Source organism: Lethenteron reissneri, chromosome 35, assembly GCF_015708825.2.
Source record: "Lethenteron reissneri isolate LAM-NWPU_2019-01 chromosome 35, ASM1570882v1, whole genome shotgun sequence".
In the NCBI taxonomy this organism is placed as follows: Eukaryota; Metazoa; Chordata; class Hyperoartia; order Petromyzontiformes; family Petromyzontidae; genus Lethenteron; species Lethenteron reissneri.
This window is the reverse complement of record NC_083813.1, coordinates 9,885,822-9,909,951: the sequence shown is the minus strand read 5'-3', so window position 1 is coordinate 9,909,951 and position 24,130 is coordinate 9,885,822. Positions and strand designations below refer to the sequence as shown.

Genomic DNA, 24,130 nt, shown 5'->3' with positions numbered 1-24,130 from the left:
GGCTAGCCATCGAACAAAGACGGTCACTGCATGGCGTGCTTCTGCGGCCGTCTGGAACGCTCTTCCGTTCGATATTAGGAAACCACTGGCGCTATGCACTCTTAAATCATCTATATTGAAAACTCATTTATTGAGAACTGCTTTTTGTGTGGAGCACCATACGTAGCCAACCGTGCTAATCGGAGGTGCAGGGGAAGGACAACAAACTAAACACAAAAAGTTTTCAATCTCGATGATGATTTAAAAGTAAATAGATCCCAGTGGCTCCCTAATATCGGAAGGAAGAGCGTTCCAGACAGCCACAGAAGCGCACCTGAAAGCGCAGCGCGATGCGGTACGGAGGGGGGATCGACAAAATCGGCGCAGGAAACTCGATGGACCGTTGCGTCGCGCCACCGTGGGAGACGTCGACGGCTTGCGGGGGAGACGCCTTCGTCCGGCAGTGGACAGATCACGGACAACGATGAAGTGAGCCCTCGGGGTTTAGAGCGCCCGCCCGGTGGGGTGCAGTCGCTCGTACCTGCAGCATCATCTGGGTGCCGGTGCGCAGGTTGCTGGCGGCCACGGTGTGGTAGAAGGCGTGCATCTTGCGCTTGGCCATCCACCGCACCTGGCCCTCCACGCTCGCCTCCTTCTGCTTTAGGCCGCCGGGGCTCTGTGGGGGTCAGCGGCGGAGCAGCGGGGTTATGTACGTGCGTGTGTCGAGCGGTTATGTACGTGCGTGTGTCGAGCGGTTATGTACGTGCGTGCGTCGAGCTTCTCTTCGCACCGTACACAGCCGACCATGCCGATCGGAGGCGCGGTTCGCTACGAACCGGGCCGACCCCCCCGAGTTCGATTACTGCTCGCGGCCACCAACACCGGTGACGATTATCTGAACCGGTCCTGGGTCTTGCCGAGGCCCACTCAGCCTCAAATGAGTACCTGGTGCGATGTGTAAAACGTCACCACTGGGGAGACGAAGGCGGCCGGGCGTGGTGCTGGTCACCCACCCCCCTCGTGTGCCGTTCCGGCCTTGATAGGTGCTACTCGCTAACAGCACTTGGCCCGACAGTCTGTTAAGGCTACACAGGGGATCTTTGTCTTTGTAGCGGAGTGTGGGGACGTGGATCCGGGCCGTGCTACTGATCCACTCGCTCTCCCGCTGCCGAGTCACCTCGGGAGCTGTACGTGTGCACGCGGCACACGGGGGGGGGGGGGGGGGGCCTTTTTGTCACTCCACTGCTGGATGAGGGCCTCCCCCACACCACCAGGGGGCTCATGGGGTTTTATTTTACCGTGCTTCACCGTGCTGGTCGGTGTAGTTTCGCGAAGGCGGGAGAATATATAACAATTTTTATTATTTTTACTTTACCAGCTAAGGCCCACCGAGCTATGTAGTTCTTTCTCAGACGCGACCTGGCCACAAATGACGGCTCAACGAAGTTGCTTACCACGTGGACATTTATAGCAGCCAAATACTCTGAACGTGTGATGTTGATTCTAAATGCGGAGGGAAAAACCGTAGGATCCGGATAAAAATCCACGTGACCACCAGGAGAGAGAGAGAGAGAGACGCAAACTCCAAATATACAACAAGCGTCAAGGGATCTGGATCGGGATCGAACCCACGACCTCCTGTATATCAGGCGAGGTGGTTAACATCTCCTAGCCACCGTGGCACCTTAGATAGTACTGCACACGTTGCCCACACAGTTCAGTGCTGTACTCCATAACGCGGCGTTCTTCACTCATTTTCAGAGGGTCACTTTCGCCGATCAAACATCGTCAGTGTGCAAGGGCTGCCACGTCAATTTGAAACCATTGGGGGTTTGACAGCAGCAGCTCGATAATGGCAGGGGGGCTGTTTTCACCATTTGTGCATTTCGATTTAAAGCTTTCGTGACTGCAGGGATTCATCTTCTTGGTTCTTTCGGTAAAGTCACGTAGAAGGGAAATAATAAAATAATAAAAATAAAACATAATAATATAATTGTCACGACGTTTTGGCCACAACGCAAGCAGCCGTCCTCAGGTGAAGAACAGGTCTGTCGAGAAGACAGCGTTTGATTAAGTTTTATTTTTATTATTTTATTATTTCCCTTCTACGTGACTTTACCAAAAGAACCAAGAAGATGACATTTGTGCATTCTCAGGGGGTCGCAGCAAAGGCCACCATGGGTCGCCAGTGACCCGCGGGGCCTTGCAATGACACCGCTCTCTAGCGATTTATTTCGCTGCTACTGCCCTCCGCTGGCCGCCACGGTAGCCCTGCAAAGCAGCCTATAATACCTGCCTTTGTCTGCGCAGTTGCTCGATTGCTTATTTAAATGCTCGCACAGCTGACGGCTCCGCGCGCGCTCACCGACACCACGTTCCCGCACAGCATGAGGCTGTGCTTCTTCGTGAAGGTCCCGACGAAGTCCACGAGGGCCGGCCGCGAGTTGGGGGGCCCGGTCAGCACCAGACACTGCGGCCTGCGGCAAGGGCAGAGAATCGTGCGTCAGCCAGTCTCTATCTGCTGCTGTTGCTGCTGCTGCTGGTTAGGCGTAGAGGCCCAGTGGCGTGCGGTGGCTTCAGGCCTGGTAGGTGGCGACACGCACGTGGCATCAAGGGTTGTCCCTTCGCAATGCAAGGGGGTTGCGGGGGATGATTCCACCGTACTGCACCACGTTGGCCGGTGCGGGTTGATTTGGCCGCAGAAATTATTTCCCAAGCGGCATTATTTTTGCTGTTGTTGTTGTTGTCTTGAGATCAAAGGCAGACGTTGTGCAGTTCGCGAGAGACCACGAGACGAGGAGAGGGTCGATTGCCAAAGTAATTGATGGCTCCACCATGACCCGCATGGTTAAGGGACTGATGATGAGGATGATGGCTCTATATGAATCTATAGATGATAAGAGAAGATAAGACGATGGTGATTTGGACGCTCAGTGTTTCCCACCACGGCTGTTCTAACCCAACCCCAGCACGAACACCCCCCGAACAGCGTACCGGTAGTTCTTGATGTGTTCCTCCACCTGGTTGAGGCCCACCGTGTAAGACAGCGCCATGTTGTAGGATCTGGCCTGGACCGACGAGCCCCAGTTCACGGCTGCCGGGAGGAGACAGCGGCGGTGGGAAACTGCACATCAGCTAACCCCGATGGAAACATACCGCTTATAACACAAGTCAAGCGCATCACCACAGCACCGATTCCATCAAAAAAAGGAGTGATGTTTGAATCATCTTCTTACTTCGTTCATTTAAATTCCTCATTCGTACGGTGAGTTCTCTCATTTTTAACTCTGCGAATATTTCGTTTGGGGATGTTTCGATGATTCTGTCTTGGTCTATAGAACCACAAGGCTGGGGAATGAAAACACAACTGGGAGTATTTGAGAGGTGGCTGGGTTTGGGTTCAGAGGTCAGAGCAATGAGCCGACGCTGCTGAGATCCCGCAAATCAGGCAGGCACCTCTGAATAAATAGGCGGCTGTGATGAAACGAAGCATTGATAGTCTCAGTCACCGCCACTTAGTGGCTTGTGTCAGGCTATGTGCACGTTGAGGCCACGTGAAGTGTCGAACGCCCCCGCCGGCAGGAGGCCACGGGGCAGACCCAGGTGCCATGGGTCGACTGACTGAGATGACTACTGGCCGATGCACCACCTGTGCCTCCTACAGTTGGCCCCGCTACGCACGCACACACACAAACGCGCGCAGATTGCCCGCGCCGCCACGGTCCCGCTCACCTGGCTTCTTGTAGATGACGTAGGCCAGGAGGAAGATGACAATCCCCACGACGATGAGCGCGGCCCACCAGGTGAGCAGGAACATGATGACGATGGAGATGATGGCGCCGAACAGCGATGCCCACTTGCTGTAGTAGCGGAACGACGGGCGCCAGCCTGACGACAGAAATCACTCACGCTCACGGCACGCAACAAGCACTCGTCGCAAGTGACCCCCGCGGCACCTTTGTGTTGCGTTGCGCATCTCACCGGGAGAGTTGGTGATGGAGGCGTGGAAGCAGGAGAAGTTGATGAGTGCGTATGAGGCCAGGAAGAAGTTGGAGATGATGGGGGCGATCGTGTTTAGCTCGGCTGTATGGGACACCCCCCGGCGGGCAGCGAACAGGGTGAGACGGGACACAACGTCACGCGTGCTCCGGCCATTCTCGCAGCAGCAACAGCAGCAGCAGCAACAGCAGCAGCAGCAACAGCAGCAGCAACAGCAGCAGCAGCAGCAACAGCAGTAGCAGCATCAGCAGCAGCAGCAACAGCAGCAGCAGCAGAAACAGCAGCAGCAGCAGCAAAAGCAGCAGCAGCATCAGCAGCAGCAACAGCAGCAGCAACAGCAGCAACAGCAGCAGCAACAGCAGCAGCAGCAACAACAACAGCAGCAGCAGCAGCAACAGCAGCAGTAGCAACGGCGGCTTTTGGCTGGCCCCATCGAACAAAGACGGGTCGCCGCGTCGCACGCTTTCAAATGCCCTTCTGCGGCCGTCTGGAACGCTCTTCCGATAGTAGGAAGCAACTGGAGCTATGGCACTTTTAAATCTCGATTAAAAACTAATTTCTTTAGAACTGCTGTTTGTATTTAGTTTGTTGTCCTTCCCCCGCACCTCAGATTTCCACTGTTGGCTACGTACGGTGCGAAAGAAGTTCAACATACATGCATACATCAACAGTCCTGATAACCTCATGAATACAGGTTTTCATTGCAGTATGCGGTAGCAGATGCGTTCTAAGAAAAGGGTGCACAAAGCGAAACACAGCACGCACACACAGCACACACAGCACACACAAACAGCACGCACACACAGCACACACAGCACACACACAGCATACACACAGCACACACACACAGCACACACAGCACGCACACACACACAGCACACACAGCACGCACAGCACGCACACACAGCACACACGCAATGTTCTCCCACGTCTGACCGCATGTAGAGTGAGTTAAAACCACGTAGAGCAACATTTGGGTAGACATATGTGAGCCGAATAGAGTAAGCGAAATCACACAAACCGAACGAACCCGCGTAGAGCGAGGGACACCTGTGCCGTGCACCCGGGGTATTGCCACCATGACTCGATCATCAACATGTGTCATTGCACACTGGAGGTGGGATTGTTCAGGGCTCCGTCACAGATGGTGACGCGACACAAACCTAATCTCATTGCCTCCGACCATTTGCACATTTGCAAATATTCCTCTCAGCGCTCGTTTGTGTCCGCAGGTTTTTTTTTTTGATCTATTTGACCAGTTTTCTGTAAGGTGAGTCCCTATTAGCAACAGAGCATCATGGTGAAATTAATTTGTATTGGATCATCTTTACCAGAGTTATCATGATCCCATAAGTTACCCACCAGACATTGCCAGATTATCAAAGTAGCCAAAGTAGCTACACATGCTACGGGACCCGCACTTCAAAGGGCCCCGCGCTAAATGCTTTCAAGCTATCAATTTCGGTTCAGTGATTCTGCACTTGCTCTATTACTATAGTACTATACCGCCTTCAACTTTTATGAACGACTTATTTGGCTGTATAGCAAATGAAACAATACAATTACTTTACTATGCAAGTAAAACATTTACGTGTTTTAATATTTCTGTGTTTTTATTTGTTTATTTAGGGCCCCTTCATAACATATGCTACAGGCCCCGCACTAGCTTAGTCCGGCACTGCCACCAGACAGACAGACGGACAGTGCTAATGCTTGAACCCTTTCGACGCCATTTGACGAGCCTTCGAAATTAACGCGCACGGTGTCTGCGGAGAGGAGGATTCACCGATGAGGATGAAGCCGACGGCGATGATGAAGGTGAGGATGTAGCCTGGGATGGGCTCGTTGTTCTTGCCATAGCCACGGCCAAACATCCCAATGCCCGGGTAGAGTTGATCCTTGCACAGGCACTGCAAGTGAGGGGAGGGTGGGGGGGGTGACATTGCCAACTATGAACCAACGGCACGGGCTCAGCTTCTGCAGCAGGAGAAATAAGTATAACCCGTAAAAACAACGTTTTTCACTATAAATCCTTTATATGCGTGGCAGCTAGAGTCCTCTCGTCCTCTGGCTTGAGATGGCTGCCACCTATGGGTCAGATGATTGCATTGCACCATTAAGCAATTGGTAATGAAATATAATATTTTTGTCCTAAAAAGTGTAAAATTTAGGAAAAAAAAATTCACGAACATTAATTGTCACGCACAATGAGTCTGTGTATAAAATGTCAGCTCGATTGGATCACGGGAAGTGGGTTAAAAAACGACCGAAAAATTTGCACGGTCGTAAGCAAGCAAGCGAACTTAATATAAAGGATTTAAAAACGACCCGCGCCTCCAGACCCGCGCGTTGGCTTGGCCTCGCGCGTGGCCCTGGCTCGCCTCGGATGCGCCGATGGAACACGGGGCATCGAAAGGTGCGCGTTGGCTGCCGACCGCCCATTTCCCGTTGCTCTTGCCTGGAACACTTTGGGAGCGCTGACGAGGCAGGCCAGCGCGGACGAGAGCGTCGCCCCGAATATCCCGGCTGTGATGAGCGGCGCGATCCCCGACACCAGGCCCATGGTCTGTGGGGCGCGCACGGGATCCACACGCACGCGCACAAACAAAGATCCCCGTGACAGACTGTTGGGGCAGGTGCTGTTAGCGGCGAGCAGCACCTATGAAGGCCGGCACGGCACACGAAGGGGGCTGCGTGGCCAGAACCTCGCCCGGCCGCCTTTGTCTCTACCCTAGTAGTTGATGATGACGCATCGCACCAGGTGCTCATTTGAGGCCGAGTCGACCTAGGGGAGGCCCGGGTCTGGTTCACATAAGGGTCACGTGAGCGGAGAATTGAACTCTGGGTAGCCGGGTTCGTAGCGCAGCGCGCGAACCCGCTACACTACCGCTCCCGACGAGCGCACATGCACACGCGCGCGTGCAGGGAATTGCAGCGATGCATCTTTACCTTAAATTTTTGTACTACAAATCAATCAAGGCCAACGGGATGGGATACAAACGGCGAAGACGCAGGTGGGAGAGTGAGTGTGCCCCAGGCTGCACCTGGCCGCCGGTCAGGGCCCCCCCCCCCCCACCCCGCACCTGGTAGTTGTTGATGAGTCCGTAGGGGCAGCTCTGCGCGAGGGTGCACTCCGTGAAGTTCCAGCCGTGGTCGCAGCCGAGACCCACGCAGGGCACCGGGGGCACCCCCTCCGGCAGCGTGTCGTTCACATTGCCCGACGCGTCGCGGATCACGCACGACGCTGCGCGAGGGGCGAAAGAAAAAAGAGACCACGCAAAGAACTCTTAGGTTTTTTCGGTAAAGTCACGTAGGTGAAAAAATAATAAAATGAAAAGTTAATAATGGAAATAAAATAAAATAATAAATCACGACGTTTCGGAGGCAACACAAGTCTCCGTCATCAGGTGCAGTCACGAGAGCTTCAAATCTAGAACCACACAAAGTGACGGTCGTTTCCTCTGTGCAGTTGGCGCGTCTCTCCCCGTCTCTCTATCTCTCTGTGTGCCCGCGTGTCCCTGGTGTTGCATGGTCACACTGCTGAGCCAGTTACGGCTCAACTTCCACGAGGTGCACGTCCTTCTGGACATCAAACAGCGCACCCGTCCCCCCGGCCAGAACAGTGAGCAGTGCCCAGCGATCGCAGATGCATTCACTATATGTAGCCTTTACAGACTGTTAGCGAGCAGCACCCATGAAGGCCAGCCTACCACGTCCACCCGGCCGCCTTTGTCTCCCCAGTGGGCGATGTTTACGCAGCGCACAAGGTAGTCATTTTAGGCGGAGTCGACCTAGGGGTTTGAGCGCAAGAGTCCGATTAATTTATGGCTCAACGGGACGTAAATCTACCTGCGTTCATTTTTTTTTCCTAGCGCCTTTACACAAGAAGATTGCCTCGGAACGCTTTACACAACAAGAAAAAATAAATACATTAAAAGAATAAGAGATTATAAATAGATACATCAACGAAAATAAAAAAACACCAATAATTTTGAGAGCGATGTGATAAGCGAAATACACGAGGAAGCAGTATGGCCTACTGAGCTGTACGGCTCTTTTTAAATCCTTTATATTAAGTTCGCGTGCTTGCTTGCTTGCTTAGGACCGTGCAAATCTTTCGGTCGTTTTTTAACCCACTTCCCGTGATCCAATCGAGCTGACATTTTCCACACAGACTCGTTGTGCCAGACAATTATTGTTCGTGAAAACAAATTCCCAAAATTTTACACTTTTTAGGCAAAAAAAATTATTTTACATATATTCAAATAGAACTAATTCATGGCTTTGGCTGAACGTCAGAGTGTAAGAGCCAAGAGCGTAACCCCTCCACAGCCGTGGCGGAGTAGCGCAGTTGGTAGCGCCCTCGCTTCCCATGCCAAAGGTCGCGGGATCGATCCCCGCGTCCTCCACAGGCGAATATATTTTTAAATCCTTTATATTAAGTTCGCTGCCACGCATATAAAGGATTTATAGTGAAAAACTTTGTTTTTACGGGTTATACTTATTCAAAACCCACGACCTCCTGTATACAAGGCGAGGTAGTTAACATCTCGCCACTGCGGCGACCCTGCACGTACGTGTGTTGAACTTCTTTCGCACCGTACGTAGCCAACCGTGCTAATCGGAGGTGCGGGGGATGGACAACAAACTAAACGCAACGAACTAAACACAAACAATTAGTGCCACGTTGTGGGGAAGCCAATGGTGCCAAAGTGACTCGGATTTGCAGGTGATGAGAGTTGACGTGGCGGTCAACAGCTTGTGGGGAAGAAGACAGTGACGTGAACGAGATGAGACACCTGGAGACGAGGGGTACGCGCATTAGCGGCCACGTGTACAGATGCCCCATCGTGACGTCGTAACATAAGAAGTAATGTGCCTGCCAGCACATTCCATTTTTACACTAACCTTGCTGTGGAACAATGACGCCGGTGTACGCCTGTGTGTGTGTGTGCACGCGCGTGTGTGTGTGTGTGCGTGTGCGCATCTCACCGATGGTTGCGGATATGACCAGGTAGGAGACGGTCGTCCAGAAGATGGACAGCATGGTCCCCTTAGGGATGGCGATGTTGGGCTCCTGAAAATCCACAATCGGGGTTCAATGTAACATACCTGTCAACTTTTGATTTAAAGCTTTCGTGACTGCAGTGATTCATATTCTTGGTTCTTTCGGTAAAGTCACGTAGAAGGGAAATAATAAAATAATATAAATATAAAAAACACAGCAAGAAAAAAAAAAAATTATTGCTGTGGATTTCACACCTGATGATGATTGCTTGTGTTGCAGTCGAAACGTCGTGAGAAATTGTATTGTTTTATATTTATATTATTTTATTATTTCCCTTCTACGTGACTTTACCGAAAGAACCAAGAATATGAATACCTGTCAACGCCGATGACCCCCTCCCCCAACCTTCTGTAGCCATACAGATTGTTAGGGTGAAGTGCCGTTAGCGATCACACACCTGTAAAACCCTGACCAGTGCCTACAGTATTGCAGACAAATTCAGACATTATTGGTCACCCCGTGCCCTTTCTTGCCCGCATTGAAACTGCAGTACGCCGTGTAGACCTAACAACTCAATTTCCCTGTGCAAGAATACGGGTAAAGCGTATGGGTTGACAAGAATGGAGTAACACCAGAGTAACACCAGTTGCCAATTACAACCACGGCCACAACTTCAAGCAGCAGAACAGTCTAAATTCTAATTCAGAGGCGAATGTGGAGTAATAATTAGAAATATTTATTTCAGTCGGAGACTTAGTCGAGTCAACGCCAATCCGGGACTGTCCTCGGGTCTTCGTCTGTGAATTTAATTGAGTTACTAAACTAAACAACTCTACTAACCAGGTAAAGCCCCACTATGAGCTCTTTTTTAAATCCTTTATATTAAGTTCGCTTGCTTGCTTAGGACCGTGCAAATCTTTCGGTCGTTTTTTAACCCACTTCCCGTGATCCAATCGAGCTCACATTTTGCACACAGACTCGTTGTGCGTGACAATGCATTTTCGTGAAAATTTTTTTCCAAAATTTTACACTGTTTAGGGTAAAAAATGTAAATATTTAATTACCAATTGTTTAATGCTGCCAGACAATCATCTGACCCATAGGTGGCAGCCATCTCAAGCCAGAGGACGAGAGGACTCTATCCGCCCCGATGCCACGCATATAAAGGATTTATAGTGAAAAACTTTGTTTTTACGGGTTAATTTTTCAGAGGTGACCTTGGCCACACGTGATGATATGCTCACGTAAGTAGGTGATATCATCATCATCGACATCACCACCACACGTGATAATTTATATTAAATCAAACACAACTGTCGGCAGTTGCAGAACATGCTTGCCAACAAGGACACTCAATTGATTTTGATAACTTGAAAGTGTCGTGTGAAACCAATTACTACTGGCCAAGACTAATTCGAGAATCCATTGAAACAGAGAAATATCAATAATTTTAACCGCTCTGACAGCTACAGGCTTAGTGCGGCCTGGAAGCGTATTATGAAGCAATACATCTTACAATTACAATTCCTTATAGAGAAAACACATACTAATGAACTGATTGAAAATCTATTATATGATTACAAAACCCACCCCCTCCTCTGCCTCTGAGCTCTGCACTTGATGGGGTGTGGCCTGGAAGTGTATTATGAAGCAATGCATCTTACAATTACAATTCCTTATAGAGTAAACACATACTAATGAACTGATTGTTAATCTATTATATAATTACAATACCCCCCCCTCCTCCGCCTCTGATCTCTGCACCTGATGGGTTCAGTCATGACGTCACCCTGCATCTCTATTTGAGACTGGAAGCACGTGGCTTGCTTCACTATTCTGGCAAATCGCCCGATGATGCTGGATGTAATTACCAGCGAAACGTCACGGGACAACTCAAATTGTGAATGTTGTGGATTTACTCTCCAACACACCGGTGGGCTGAAGTAGTAGCTAATTGGCGTTTTGTTTACGTGAGAAATCCGGTACTAATTGGCTGTGTCGGGTGTTGGAGGGCGACGATACATCTATACTTACGCGATCTAACCCAAAAAAAGCCTTTATTATCCCCTCGACTCGTTGACTCCAGCAGTGAAACATTCGATTCAAATCCCTTTGGTCATACAATCTTGGTGTGAGAGTGGCGTGCAATTCCCCCACCCCAATATTATCATCACTATTACTACGTCGGCCAATCATTGAACTCGGCTTATACTGGTAGGAACCTCCTGGTTCCACCAGCCCACAGGGGATTATTGTGTCCGTCCGTCCGTCGTGCATCCAAAAATGGGAGGGGTGGGGCTGGTTGGGGAGGGGCTGAGTGGGGAGGGGCTGGGTGGGGGTGGGGGTGGGAGGGGTGGGGCTGGGTGGGGTGGGGCTGGGTGGGAAGGGGCTGGTCACCCGGTGGTGCCCTTAAACGTTTAACCTACTCACGCCGGCTTGTGCCCGCCCTCACAGTCGGCCATATTTGCAGAATACACCACGCCGCCGTTGACCCTGGCCATTGACCGAGCAACCCAACGTTCCTACCAGCTCCCTCCGCAGGAATGTGTTCTTTTCTGTGTCTCTCGCGACGTAACTAAGTTTTCTCAGTTTGCATCTCCAGTCAGAATACTGCAGTAAAACGTCATCCCGTCACAGCGAGTTGTTCTTCGACGGTTAGCAGTCGTAAGTCGTCGTCACAGCCATCGTTGACGAAGAAAAATAAAAGCCCGCCCCCCCCCCCTTAATTGCCAAATTTTGTTGCCCCTAATTTCGATAACAAAACTGACACTGCGTCGGTGCATCCGTGCGTCCGTACATTTGTGCGTTCACACTTCCATGCGTTCATGTGTGCATCTGCGCGTTCATGCATCAGTGCAACCGTACATTTGTGCGTTCACGCTTTCATGCGTTCGTGTGTGCATCTGCGCGTTCATACATCCGTGCGTCCGTACATTTGTGCGTTCACACTTCCATGCATTCTTGTGTGCATCTGCGCGTTCATGCGTCCGTACATTTGTGCGTTCACACTTCCATGCGTTCTTGTGTGCATCTGCGCGTTCATGTATCCGTGCATCCGTACATTTGCGCGTCCATGCGTTCGTCCGTGCGCGTGTATCGAGTGCGGCACGCCGGAGTCCCGCCGAGACGGATCTCACCCTGAGGTCGCCGGAGATGTTTGCCCCCGCCAGGATCCCCGTGGCCGAGGGGAAGAAGATGGAGAACATGCCGAAGAAGGTGCCCTGCTCGCCCCTCCAGGCAGGCCCAATGTTCTGCGCAAAGATGTCGGCTGCGGAAGGGGCAGAAGGCGAACCGCGGTGGTGGCGTGAGACACGCAGCGCAAAAAGCGTCGGATGTCGTGCTCTTTGGTTCTTTCGGTAAAGTGACGTAGGTAGAAAATAAATAGATCATGACGTTTCGATCGCAACATAAGCAACCGTCATCAGGTGAGAGAGAGAGAAAACTTTCTCTCTCTCTCACCTGAAGATGGGAGAACGTTTTCTCTCTCTGACCTGAAGATGTTCCCCTGGAAATCCATATTCTCTTTGGTTCTTTCGGTAAAGTCACGTAGGTAGAAAATTTATAGATCACGACGTTTCGATCGCAACACAAGCAACCGTCATCAGGTGAGACAAACGCAGCAGGAGAACTGTTGACGTAGGATGTCGTTGCGTGCTTTTGTTGTCGCTGCTGATGCTGCTGCTGATGCTGCTGATGCTGCTGTTGCTGCTGATGCTGCTGCTGATGCTGATGCTGCCGCTCACGCACCGCCACGGATAACGGGGCGACCAACTGGCTAAACGGGACGGTGGTTGTCACAAATACAGAGAATCTCGACAAAAATAAAACTCCAATTGCATTTGTTTTTGGTCGCGAAGTTGCCGAGTCCACGGACTCACCGAGGTCTCGGAGCTCGCGGCGGCGTCACTGATTTACGAGAGGGCCCAGTTGCCACGTGGCCTTCGTGTTCACCGATGGGTCTAATCAATTTGTATTTGTTTTGGACAATGCGGTAACCCGCTCGCTCACACGAAACATCTGGCTTGCGATAAGGAGCTGGGAAGATATTGGTTAATAATTTGGAGAGAGAGAGAGAAAAAAAACTATGGAACGATGTGATTCACTGCAGCGAGTCGGGGTCGCTCATGAATGCAGGAATTCGTTAGTTTGCCAACGTTGTGGAGAATGGTAGCACCTCGAGTGACTACACGGCTGACATTAACCCACTGGATACGACAAATACCAAACATTAATTTCTAATACACAGTTATTAGGCGAATCATTACACTCCTAACCAGTACTAACGCTGCGTGATTGAGCCACCGGTAATTTGACCATTTGACATCGGCCCTGTCGTGCAATGTTGCCTTTTATTGTGATTCATTGAGTGGCGCGCGCGCGCGTGTGAGAGCGTGTGTGCTGAAGGTTACAAATTACATCTGTAGTTGTAGAACCCCTTGGACTGCTTCTCCTTGGTGGAGGGAATGACGGTGCCCACCAGGTAGTTTGCGAAGGAAATCATGATCACGATGAAGAACACCACCTGGGCCTGCAGAGACGAGAGGCGCAAGTGTTAGCGGGTTCACCATCTCTTCCCCCCGCCCAAAATATATATTTATGCACCCGACACACCACATGGCAGAGGTGTGGACTCGAGTCATGTGACTTGGACTCGAGTCAGACTCGAGTCATGAATTTGATGACTTGAGACTCGACTTGGACTTGCATAACAATGACTTTGTCCCACCTCTGAGGTGTGGACTCGAGTCATGTGACTTGGACTCGAGTCAGACTCGAGTCATGAATTTGATGACTTGAGACTCGACTTGGACTTGCATAACAATGACTTTGTCCCACCTCTGCCACATGGAGTATCCGTCCTGATGTGGCTGTGGCGACACCGCTCGTCACGTGCCACCCAACGCAGCATTTTACCGGCGACCCGCAAAAAATCTTCGGCGAGAAATGAACCCCCCCCCCCCACCTCCGGTCGCACCTCGAATGAGACGTGATCCATCACAAATCGACTGGTACCTATGAGCACAATACTCGATAAGGAAGTGATGACGACGACGGTGATGATGATGCTGATGGTGAAGAGGAGGAGGAGGTGGATGCCAGTGATAGGAGGAGATGCTTCAAACACTCGTCACCTTGGCCTCCCACTCCATGCCGGCGAGCGAGATGCCCAGCAGGATGGTGACGGTGATGACGCCGATGATGCGGATGTCGTTGGTCGGGTCCACGATGGTGCTGCCCGTCTCCTGCGTGAGACATCCACTCGGCGTTTACCGTGACCCCGGCCGGTGACCCCATGGCTCACCGACGAACATGGTGGGCTACGTGCGGTGCGAAAGAAGTTCAACGCACTGGCCCTGGATGTTGACAACTTGCTGAACCCTCCTGCCGACAGAGCCTCGGGTGCAACAAGGAACAGCTGCTCGTGATGATGAATGATTAATAAATAAAATAATAATATCATCTAAGTTTAACACGTAGCAGGCGTTCGCGACCAATATTATTGGATTAGATTGCGTAATTCTAGATTTTAAGCTTTCGTGACTGCAAGGATTCATACTCTTAGTTCTTTCGGTAAAGTCACGTAGGTAAAAAATGAAATTATTGTTTATTAATTTAAATTTCATTTTTTACCTACGTGACTTTAAAGAAGAACTAAGAGTATAGATTGCGTAAGTGTAAATGTTGTGTCGTAACCCTCCACCACCCGACACAGCCAATTCGTGACTACTTCAGCCCACCGGCGCGTTGGAGAATAAATCCACAACATTTACAATTTATGAAAAATATAATCTCATTTTATAGTCATGGAGCACCTTGACTGGAGGCGCTTGACGTAGTTTTAAAACGCGTTGACGGAACATTGCAGATGGCAGGTGGGGGCATGCGAAGATTGAGTGGTGACCGCGATCGTGGATGTGCTTGGCGATCATGAAAGGGCCGGGTGAGGAGTGGAGGGGTGAGGAGTGGAGGGGTGAGGAGTGGAGGGGTGAGGAGTGGAGGGGTGAGGAGTGGAGGGGTGAGGAGTGGAGGGGTGAGGAGTGGAGGGGTGAGGAGTGGAGGGGTGAGGAGTGGAGGGGTGAGGAAAGAGGTGGGGCCATGGAGAAGAGGTTGAGGCTTGAGGAGAGGAACGAAAGGAGGTTAAGAGGCAGCGTTGAGTCTGAGTTGATACTCTTAGGTTTTTTCGGTAAAGTCACATAGGTAATTAATAAAAATAATAGAAATAATAATAGAAATTAAATAATTATTATTTATATTTTTATTTTATATTTTACCTACGTGACTTTACCGAAAGAACCTAAGAGTATGAATCCTTGCAGTCACGAAAGCTTCAAATCTAAAGTCTGGGTTGAGTTTGTGACGAGGTGAGTTTGCGACGAGGTGAGTTTGTGACGAGGTGAGTTTGCGACGAGGTGAGTTGAGTTTGTGACGAGGTGAGTTTGTGACGAGGTGAGTTGAGTTTGTGACGAGGTGAGTTTGTGACGAGGTGAGGTGCGAAAGAAGTTCAACGCACTGGCCCTGGATGTTGACAACTTGCTGAACCCTCCTGCCGACAGAGCCTCGGGTGCAACAAGGAACAGCTGCTCGTGATGATGAATGATTAATAAATAAAATAATAATATCATCTAAGTTTAACACGTAGCAGGCGTTCGCGACCAATATTATTGGATTAGATTGCGTAATTCTAGATTTTAAGCTTTCGTGACTGCAAGGATTCATACTCTTAGTTCTTTCGGTAAAGTCACGTAGGTAAAAAATGAAATTATTGTTTATTAATTTAAATTTCATTTTTTACCTACGTGACTTTAAAGAAGAACTAAGAGTATAGATTGCGTAAGTGTAAATGTTGTGTCGTAACCCTCCACCACCCGACACAGCCAATTCGTGACTACTTCAGCCCACCGGCGCATTGGAGAATAAATCCACAACATTTACAATTTATGAAAAATATAATCTCATTTTATAGTCATGGAGCACCTTGACTGGAGGCGCTTGACGTAGTTTTAAAACGCGTTGACGGAACATTGCAGATGGCAGGTGGGGGCATGCGAAGATTGAGTGGTGACCGCGATCGTGGATGTGCTTGGCGATCATGAAAGGGCCGGGTGAGGAGTGGAGGGGTGAGGAGTGGAGGGGTGAGGAGTGGAGGGGTGAGGAGTGGAGGGGTGAGTAGTGGAGGGGTGAGGAGTGGAGGGGTGAGGAGTGGAGGGGTGAGGAGTGGAGGGGTGAGGAGTGGAGGGGTGAGGAAAGAGGTGGGGCCATGGGGAAGTGGTTGAGGTTTGAGGAGAGGAACGGAAGGAGGTTAAGAGGCAGCGTTGAGTCTGAGTTGATACTCTTAGGTTTTTTCGGTAAAGTCACATAGGTAATTAATAAAAATAATAGAAATAATAATAGAAATTAAATAATTATTATTTATATTTTTATTTTATATTTTACCTACGTGACTTTACCGAAAGAACCTAAGAGTATGAATCCTTGCAGTCACGAAAGCTTCAAATCTAAAGTCTGGGTTGAGTTTGTGACGAGGTGAGTTTGCGACGAGGTGAGTTTGTGACGAGGTGAGTTTGCGACGAGGTGAGTTGAGTTTGTGACGAGGTGAGTTTGTGACGAGGTGAGTTGAGTTTGTGACGAGGTGAGTTTGTGACGAGGTGAGGTGCTGCCGCACTCACGATGAGGAGGTCGCGCACCGTCTCGGCGAATCCCACGGTGTGCATGGCCACGGCCACGGCGTTGGCGAAGGCGAAGATGAGGCCAATGGAGCCGCCCAGCTCGGGGCCCAGGCTGCGCGAGATGAGGAAGTAGGTGCCGCCTGCACACACGCATACATACACACGCGCACACACATACACACATATACACACACGCACACACGCACATACATACACACACATACACACGCGCACACACACACACAAACGCGCGCACACGCGCACACACGCACATACATACACATACAGACACGCACACACACGCACACACGCACACGCGCACACACACGCACGTACACACACACACACACACGCGCACACACACATACACACACGCACGCACACGCGCGTACACACACGCGCACACACTCACACACACACAAACGCGCGCACACGCGCACACACGCACATACATACACATACACACACGCACACACACACTCACACGCACACGCACGCGCGCGTGCTAATCGGAGGTGCGGGAAACATCTCGAGCTGACGGGAGAGAAAAGAGGAGCGAGAAGAGGATGTCGATGATGACGATGTCGATGATGACGATGTCGACGATGATGACGATGTCGATGATGACGATGTAGATGATGACGATGTCGATGATGATGACGATGTCTATTATGACGATGATGACGATGTAGACGATGACGATGTCGACGATGTAGATGATGACGATGTCGATGATGATGACGATGTCTATTATGACGATGATGACGATGTAGACGATGACGATGTAGATGATGACGATGTCGACGATGTAGATGATGACGATGTCGATGATGATGACGATGTCGATGATGATGACGATGTCGACGATATAGATGATGACGATGTCGATGATGATGACGATGTCTATTATGACGATGATGACGATGTCGATGATGACGAATGATGACGATGCAGACGATGACGATGTAGATGATGACGATGTCTATTATGACGACAACAAGAACGACGACGATGGTTGTGGGCACGTGTCTCACCCGACTTGACCTTCCCATTGGTGGAGATGGCGGAGATGGAGAGTCCCGTGATGCTCGTCACGGTCACGGACATGAGGATGATGAGCCACGTGAGCGCTAAACACGCGCGCCAGACACACAAAGGCAAATGTCCCCCGTGTAGCCTCGACAGACTGTTGGGGCAAGTGCTGTTAGCGAGCAGCAGCACCTATGAAGGCCGGCACGGCACACTAGTGGGGTGGGTGACCAACACCACGCCCGGCCGCCTTTGTCTCCCAAGTGACGATTTTACACATCGCACCAAGTACTCATTTGAGGCTGAGTCGACCTAGGGGAGGCCCAGGACCGGTTCAGATAATCGTCACTACACCACCGCTCTCACCACGTGCACGCATACGTGAAGGTTGTTGACGTGCTGCGTGTAACGGGCGTATAAACACTCACAGGTACTTTAGAAAATGTCAGGTTGTTGTTGCTTTACACTCGTGATCTCACCCCCTGTATTTATAACAATAATAAATGCCCTTAATTAAGGAAGCCTCACAGTTCTATGACTCCTGACAGAGAGTCTTAAGCGTCAGCGAGTCTTAAAGACACGTTTTGCAATCGGATCCTGCATTGGTATGTTTTTTGACAAACATTTATTTTAGACTTTTTTTTATTTCACCAGGTAAGGGCCCACTGAGATTTTTGGCTTTTTTTTTCAGAAGCAACCAGGCCACAAATGATAGCTCAACGAAGTGGATTATTACGTGGACATTTGTAGCAGTCGAATACTCGTGTTTCTAAATGTGGAGGGAAAAACAGGAAGACCCGGAGAAAATCCACGCGACCACGTGGAGAGAGAGAGACACGCAAACTCCAAATACACAGCAGGCGTCAAGGTCGGGATCGAACCCATGACCTCCTGCATACCAGACGAGGGAGTGTCTGGACAAAGCTCTATGCATGCGAGTGGATAACACTCAAAAGTACCACACAGATAGATTCCACAATCCATTGCTGTACTTTCACCTCCTGGCCAATTCGCAACCGGCTCGTCTTCTCATGTAGTCTCATAACACGTGCCACGAACTAAACGCGTAACTGCTTAATAATGTATTCGATCAAAGGCATCGAGGAAATTCCACGACGTGTCTTGCTAAATATATTCCGGCTTAACTGCCTTGTCTAACCCGAGAAGCAGTGCCGCATTAAGCTAATGCGGGGCCTGTAGCATCTGTTATAATGGGGCCCTAAAAAAAAAACACGTAAATATCAAAACACAATTTTTGTACTTGCATAGTAAAGTAATTGTTTTTTTTTATTTGCGATACAGTCAGATAATACGATAGATCGCTAACGTTAAACACCCAGTCGTTCGTAAAAGTTGAAGGCGGTATAGTACTATAGTAATAGAGCAAGTGCAGAATCACTGAATCTGAATTGATAACTTGAAAGTGCGGGGCCCGTAACATGTGTAGCTAATACATATGTAGCTACTTGTGCTACTAGGATCATCCGACACGTGAATCCAAATCAGTTCACACGGTGCAGGCGATGAGGCGAGCTCTTACAGATCAACTCTATCAGGGCGTGCGTGCGCGTGTCTCTGGCCTTAACGTGCACATAGCCTGGCACGGGCGCCGTGGTTACGTTGTTCAGTCACTTCAGTTCAAGTTATTTGGAATCACCCCGTGAGCCGAGAAGCTCTTAGATCAAGTTCCAGAAACAACAACAACAACAAAAATTAACCCGTAAAAACAAAGTTTTTCACTATAAATCCTTTATATGCGTGACGGCTAGAGTCCTCTCGTCCTCTGGCTTGAGATGGCTGCCACCTATGGGTCAGATGATTGCCTGCCACCATTAAGCAATTGGTAATTAAATATAAAAAAAAAATCCTAAAAAGTGTAAAATTTTGGAAAAATATTTTCACGAAAATAAATTGTCACGCACAACGAGTCTGTGTGCAAAATGTCAGCTCAATTGGATCACGGGAAGTGGGTTAAAAAACGACCGAAATATTTGCACGGTCGTAAGCGCGCAAGCAAGCAAGCAAGTGAACTTAATATGAAGGATTTAAAAACACCGCTTGACGAGGTGATTGCTCACAGCAATTCTCCCCCAAGCAGTCTGCGTTAAAGGCCATGTGGGGGGTGGGGAGGGGGGCATATCTGTCGTTGTGTCCCGTGCGTCGTGAGATGCCTTACCGATGCCGGCCTGCGCCGTGATCCAGGGCAGCCGGAGATAGAGAATGACTCCCCAGATGTTGAGCATGCATCGGATCTGCAAGCGCACGTGGCGATGACGCTTCGTTAGCCCGCTGCTGCGCAAGACAATGCATGTTGCCGACACAGGCTGGCGGGGGCAAGTGCTGATGATGATCACCTCGTAAAGGCCGATTATTGTCGCGTGGCCGGGTACATACCCGTCCGCCTTTGTCTCCCCGGCACTCGTGTTTACGCACCGCGCCGTGTAGTAATTATGGGCTCCGGGAAGCACAGGAATGGTTCACATCTATCACTCGCCGCTGATGCTTGTCAGCCTTGGGGCTGGGACATTGAACAACGCTCACAGCCAACACCGGTGACGACTATCTCAACCGGTCATGGGCCTCTGCTAGGTCGACTCAGCCTTAAATGAGCACCTTGTGCGGTGTGTAAACATCGCCACCGGGGAGACAAACGCGGCCGGGGCGTGGTGCTGGCCACCCACCCCCTCGTGTGCCGTCCCGGCCTTCACAGGTGCTGCTCGCTAACAGCACTTGCCCCTACAGTCTGTTAAGGCCATACGGGGGATCTGTGTCTTTTTTGGTGGTTGTTGTGCTGTTGATGGTTTTGGTGGTGGCGTTTGTGGTTGTAGTGGTGGTTTTGGTGTTTCTGGTTGTGTTGGTGGTGGTGCTTGTGGTTGTGTTGGTGGTTGTGCTGGTGGTTGTGGTGGTGGCGTTTGTGGTGGTTGTAGTGGTGGCGTTTGTGGTTGTAGTGATGCTTTTGGTGTTTGTGTTGGTTGTGGTGGTGGTGTTTGTGGTGGTGGCGTTTGTGGTGGTGGTTGTGGTGGTGGTGTTTGTGTTGCTGGTCGTAAATCCCAACAACGTGGGAGCCTCACCATGACGCCCTTGACCCAGCCGAAGCGAATGAGCTCGGGATCCGGTGCCGTTTCATCGGCGTCCCCATCCTCTCCCCCAGCGGCTCCCTTCTCTCCCCCAGCGGATCCCTCCTCGGGGGACTCCAGCGGTGACGGCGGCAACTGTGGGGGGGGGGGCAGGGGGGGGGCAGGGGGGGGCAGGGGGGGCATGACCCCCTCTCTCTTGAGACCCACGTTGCCACTTGAGTTGGCAATGCACCCCGGGCCATCTCAGCCGCTCATTCCAGGGTTCAAACCCACGTGGCTGTGTCAGCCACGTGTGTATTCGGCACAGCAGTCAAACAGCGAGGCATCGCACATCTCCCGTTGACAGCCCTGGGCCAGGAGTGGAAAGTCCACGTTCCTATGGGCGGGGGCGAGTATGCGATGCGCATAGGACAAGCACGGTACATGCGTACACCTCCCCCCTCCCATTGAACAAAGAAAACTGAACAAGAGCTAAAGGGTGCACGAGAATCAGACAAAAAAAGAATCAATCAGAGCACGTGGTTATATTGAAGGGATCCGATGAGCTCTACTGCTCTTTTTCACAGACGGCCAAACACATGGGTCAGATACATAAATGGAAATCACGGATCAAAATGACTCTTACTGGAGGTACGAGGGCTTGGGTAGGACACACTGTGAGAATCTCAACTGCCAGTGGGCAAGACCGGTGGATGTAATGGCAGCCAAAGGAGAGAACGCGCAGGCGAGAGGACGACCACAGAGGAGAGGCAGCGATGAGATGAGCTCGCGGGTAAGAGAGTGTGTCTCGCGATGCTTCGTGGCATCGCGAGACGGCGAGGGATGGCTACGGTGAGTGTGGGTGGGTAGCCATTCATCTCTCATCATCTATCAGATGTCGAGCGAACGCGGAAAAAAATAATAATTTATGCATCGTGATGGTTGTTGGTCGTGAAAAACCGACGCGTAAATTTTGCACAGTTTGGTTTAAAAGACGTGCGCCTGGAATTGAATGTAGAAGTGGCACTTTGGGAGTTTTGTCAGCGTGGGTTTGGAGTTCCAAAGCGCACACCAGTGCCGTGGCAGGGTGCGCATTTTACTCGGATCTGGCGCGGGGAGTTTCCGCAGCAGCTACACACAGACACACAGACAGACAGACACACAGACACCACAGACAACACTGCCGCCTGAACATTCGCAGTAGGATCGTCCTGTATATTCACGATAAATCATCGTTACATCGGAGACCTGGGGGGCAAGGCACATTTTTTTATATATTTTACCGAATTACATTTGTATATTTTCAACAACACGCCCAACTAATGCAGTGAGCCGTAAAAAACTTAAAAATATTTGTTACAATTTACCAGGTAAGGCCCACTGAGCTATGTAGCTCTTTCTCAGAAGCAACCTGGACACAGATGATGGCTCGACGAAGTGGCTTATCATGTTGAAATGTACAGCATCCAAATACTCTAAACGCGTGATGTTGATTCTAAATGTGGAGGGAAAAGCCGGAAGGACCCCGAGAAAAATCCACGCGACCACCGGGAGCAAGACTCAGCAAACCACAAATATACAGCGGGGGTCAGGGTCGGGATCGAACCCACAAACCTCCTGTACACCAGGCGAGGTCATTAACACCGTGGCACCCCAGCAGCTGTGATCTCGGGGTAAAAATCACGAGACAGCACGACAAAGATGGAGTGGAGATAGGAGAAGAGAGAAAGAGGAGAGGGGAGAGGGGGGAAGAAGAATAACAAGAATACGGATGGTGGAAAAATGTCAGATGAGGAACGACTCAACGACGGGACATCAGGTCGTCCCCGCACGCCCCATGAGCGATCCTTGTGGAAGAGGGGGGCACCCCCGCCCCCCCGGGACTGACGGACGTACGCGCACCTTCACGGGAGCTCCGTGCAGCTCGGCCAAAGAGGGCCGCACTTTCTGGGCCCTCTCCCCCGGCACCACCGTATTGCAGTAGAAGTCGATGCGTGGCACCGCGTCCAGCGTGTCGTGCCCCCACGTCTTCTGGTAGTAGGTGTCGCTCACGGTGTCGTAGCCCGTCAGCTCCAGGTCGCCTCGGGCGCGACCCTCCCCGGCGTCGTCAGTGTCGTCTCCTCCTCCTCCTCCCAGCGAGGAGAGGCGGCTCACTCTGAAGCGGCTCGGCTGAGCCGCCTGGCCATCGTTCTCGTACAGGGAGTCTTCCATGGGTCCCGACACCTCGAATCGCCCGCGTCTGACGCCGAGCATGGGCGGCAGTGGAGCCCGAGGATGACACGGCCGGCAGGAGGAGCCACGAGTGGTGCGGCTTGAGATGGATGGATGTGTGTGTTGAACTTCTTTCGCACCGTATGTAGCCAACCGCGCTAATCGGTGCCACCCGCGACGCTGACACGGTCAGCTGCAGGCACACCCGTGGTGGAGGTTCGAACACGCGAGGGCACAGCCAAAGCTCCCATGCGTCCGTAATTGTTTAAACCTCGGGTTTTTATAAACCGCAGGGCGTGCGCTCGATGGACCACCGTTAATTCGTCTCGCTCCCGGAGATCTTTACGATCGGTTTATGCGAGCGTGGGTGATGACCCTGAAGTCTGGTTCATGCCAGCAGCGGACGGAGATGGGACTCTCGTTAGCGAGGCGCGCCTCGGGGCAGCGAACGAGAATCGGCATCAGCTGATGACTGAAAAAAAATTAACCCGTAAAAACAAAGTTTTTCACTATAAATCCTTTATATGCGTGGCGGCTAGAGTCCTCTCGTCCTCTGGCTTGAGATGGCTGCCACCTATGGGTCAGATGATTGCCTGCCACCATTAAGCAATTGGTAATTAAATAAATAAATAAATCCTAAAAAGTGTAAAGTTATGGGAAAAAAAAATCACGAAAATAAATTGTCACGCACAACGAGTCTGTGTGCAAAATGTCAGCTCGATTGGATCACGGGAAGTGGGTTAAAAAACGACCGAAAGATTTGCACGGTCGTAAGCGCGCAAGCAAGTGAACTTAATATAAAGGATTTTTTAAAAAAACGTGCCCAGAGCTCATTCGGGTTGAAGTAGTTTTCTTTGCGTAAAAATAAAATAAATAAAACCCCCCAAAACACAACGCACATTAAGCGTGGACTGGAATTTCCGAGAATGCAATGGAGCAGAGGGAGAGATAATCTCTCGTCAATCTCAGCGCACGGTCATTTTGCTGCGATGGAGGGTCACGCCAGTTTGCTCAAGCCCGAAAGAATGTCATTCATGTTCTTATTCATTTACTACCTACTTGTAGCCTCAGGAGCTGTTTTATGTTTTGTTTAATGCATTTGTTGTGAAGGCTAATGCTTGCTTTCCGGTCTCGTAAGTTCGTGTAAAGAACCAACGATGGCTTGACGTGTATTTGCCAGA

At 50.6% G+C, this 24,130-nt stretch overlaps 1 protein-coding gene across 2 annotated transcripts in view; it reads right to left on the bottom strand.

Annotated features, from left to right (window-relative positions):
- LOC133350915 (solute carrier family 12 member 3-like) overlaps window positions 1–23,170 on the bottom strand; it is a 31,605-nt gene extending 8,435 nt beyond the window's left edge. For both annotated transcript variants that reach the window (XM_061565755.1, XM_061565756.1), the window contains exons 1-17: window positions 22,641–23,170; window positions 20,754–20,894; window positions 19,859–19,934; window positions 17,688–17,783; window positions 16,654–16,793; window positions 14,119–14,229; window positions 13,403–13,514; window positions 12,124–12,254; window positions 8,971–9,055; window positions 7,062–7,222; window positions 6,437–6,544; window positions 5,765–5,888; window positions 3,961–4,062; window positions 3,712–3,867; window positions 2,974–3,073; window positions 2,345–2,456; window positions 521–655 (exon numbers count right to left, since the gene is read on the bottom strand). In XM_061565755.1, coding sequence (XP_061421739.1) covers window positions 521–655; window positions 2,345–2,456; window positions 2,974–3,073; window positions 3,712–3,867; window positions 3,961–4,062; window positions 5,765–5,888; window positions 6,437–6,544; window positions 7,062–7,222; window positions 8,971–9,055; window positions 12,124–12,254; window positions 13,403–13,514; window positions 14,119–14,229; window positions 16,654–16,793; window positions 17,688–17,783; window positions 19,859–19,934; window positions 20,754–20,894; window positions 22,641–22,991 — 2,241 coding nt within the window. In that variant the 5' untranslated portion in view covers window positions 22,992–23,170. The remainder of the gene's footprint in view (window positions 1–520; window positions 656–2,344; window positions 2,457–2,973; window positions 3,074–3,711; window positions 3,868–3,960; window positions 4,063–5,764; window positions 5,889–6,436; window positions 6,545–7,061; window positions 7,223–8,970; window positions 9,056–12,123; window positions 12,255–13,402; window positions 13,515–14,118; window positions 14,230–16,653; window positions 16,794–17,687; window positions 17,784–19,858; window positions 19,935–20,753; window positions 20,895–22,640) is intronic.
- Between the last annotated feature and the right edge of the window lie 960 nt (window positions 23,171–24,130).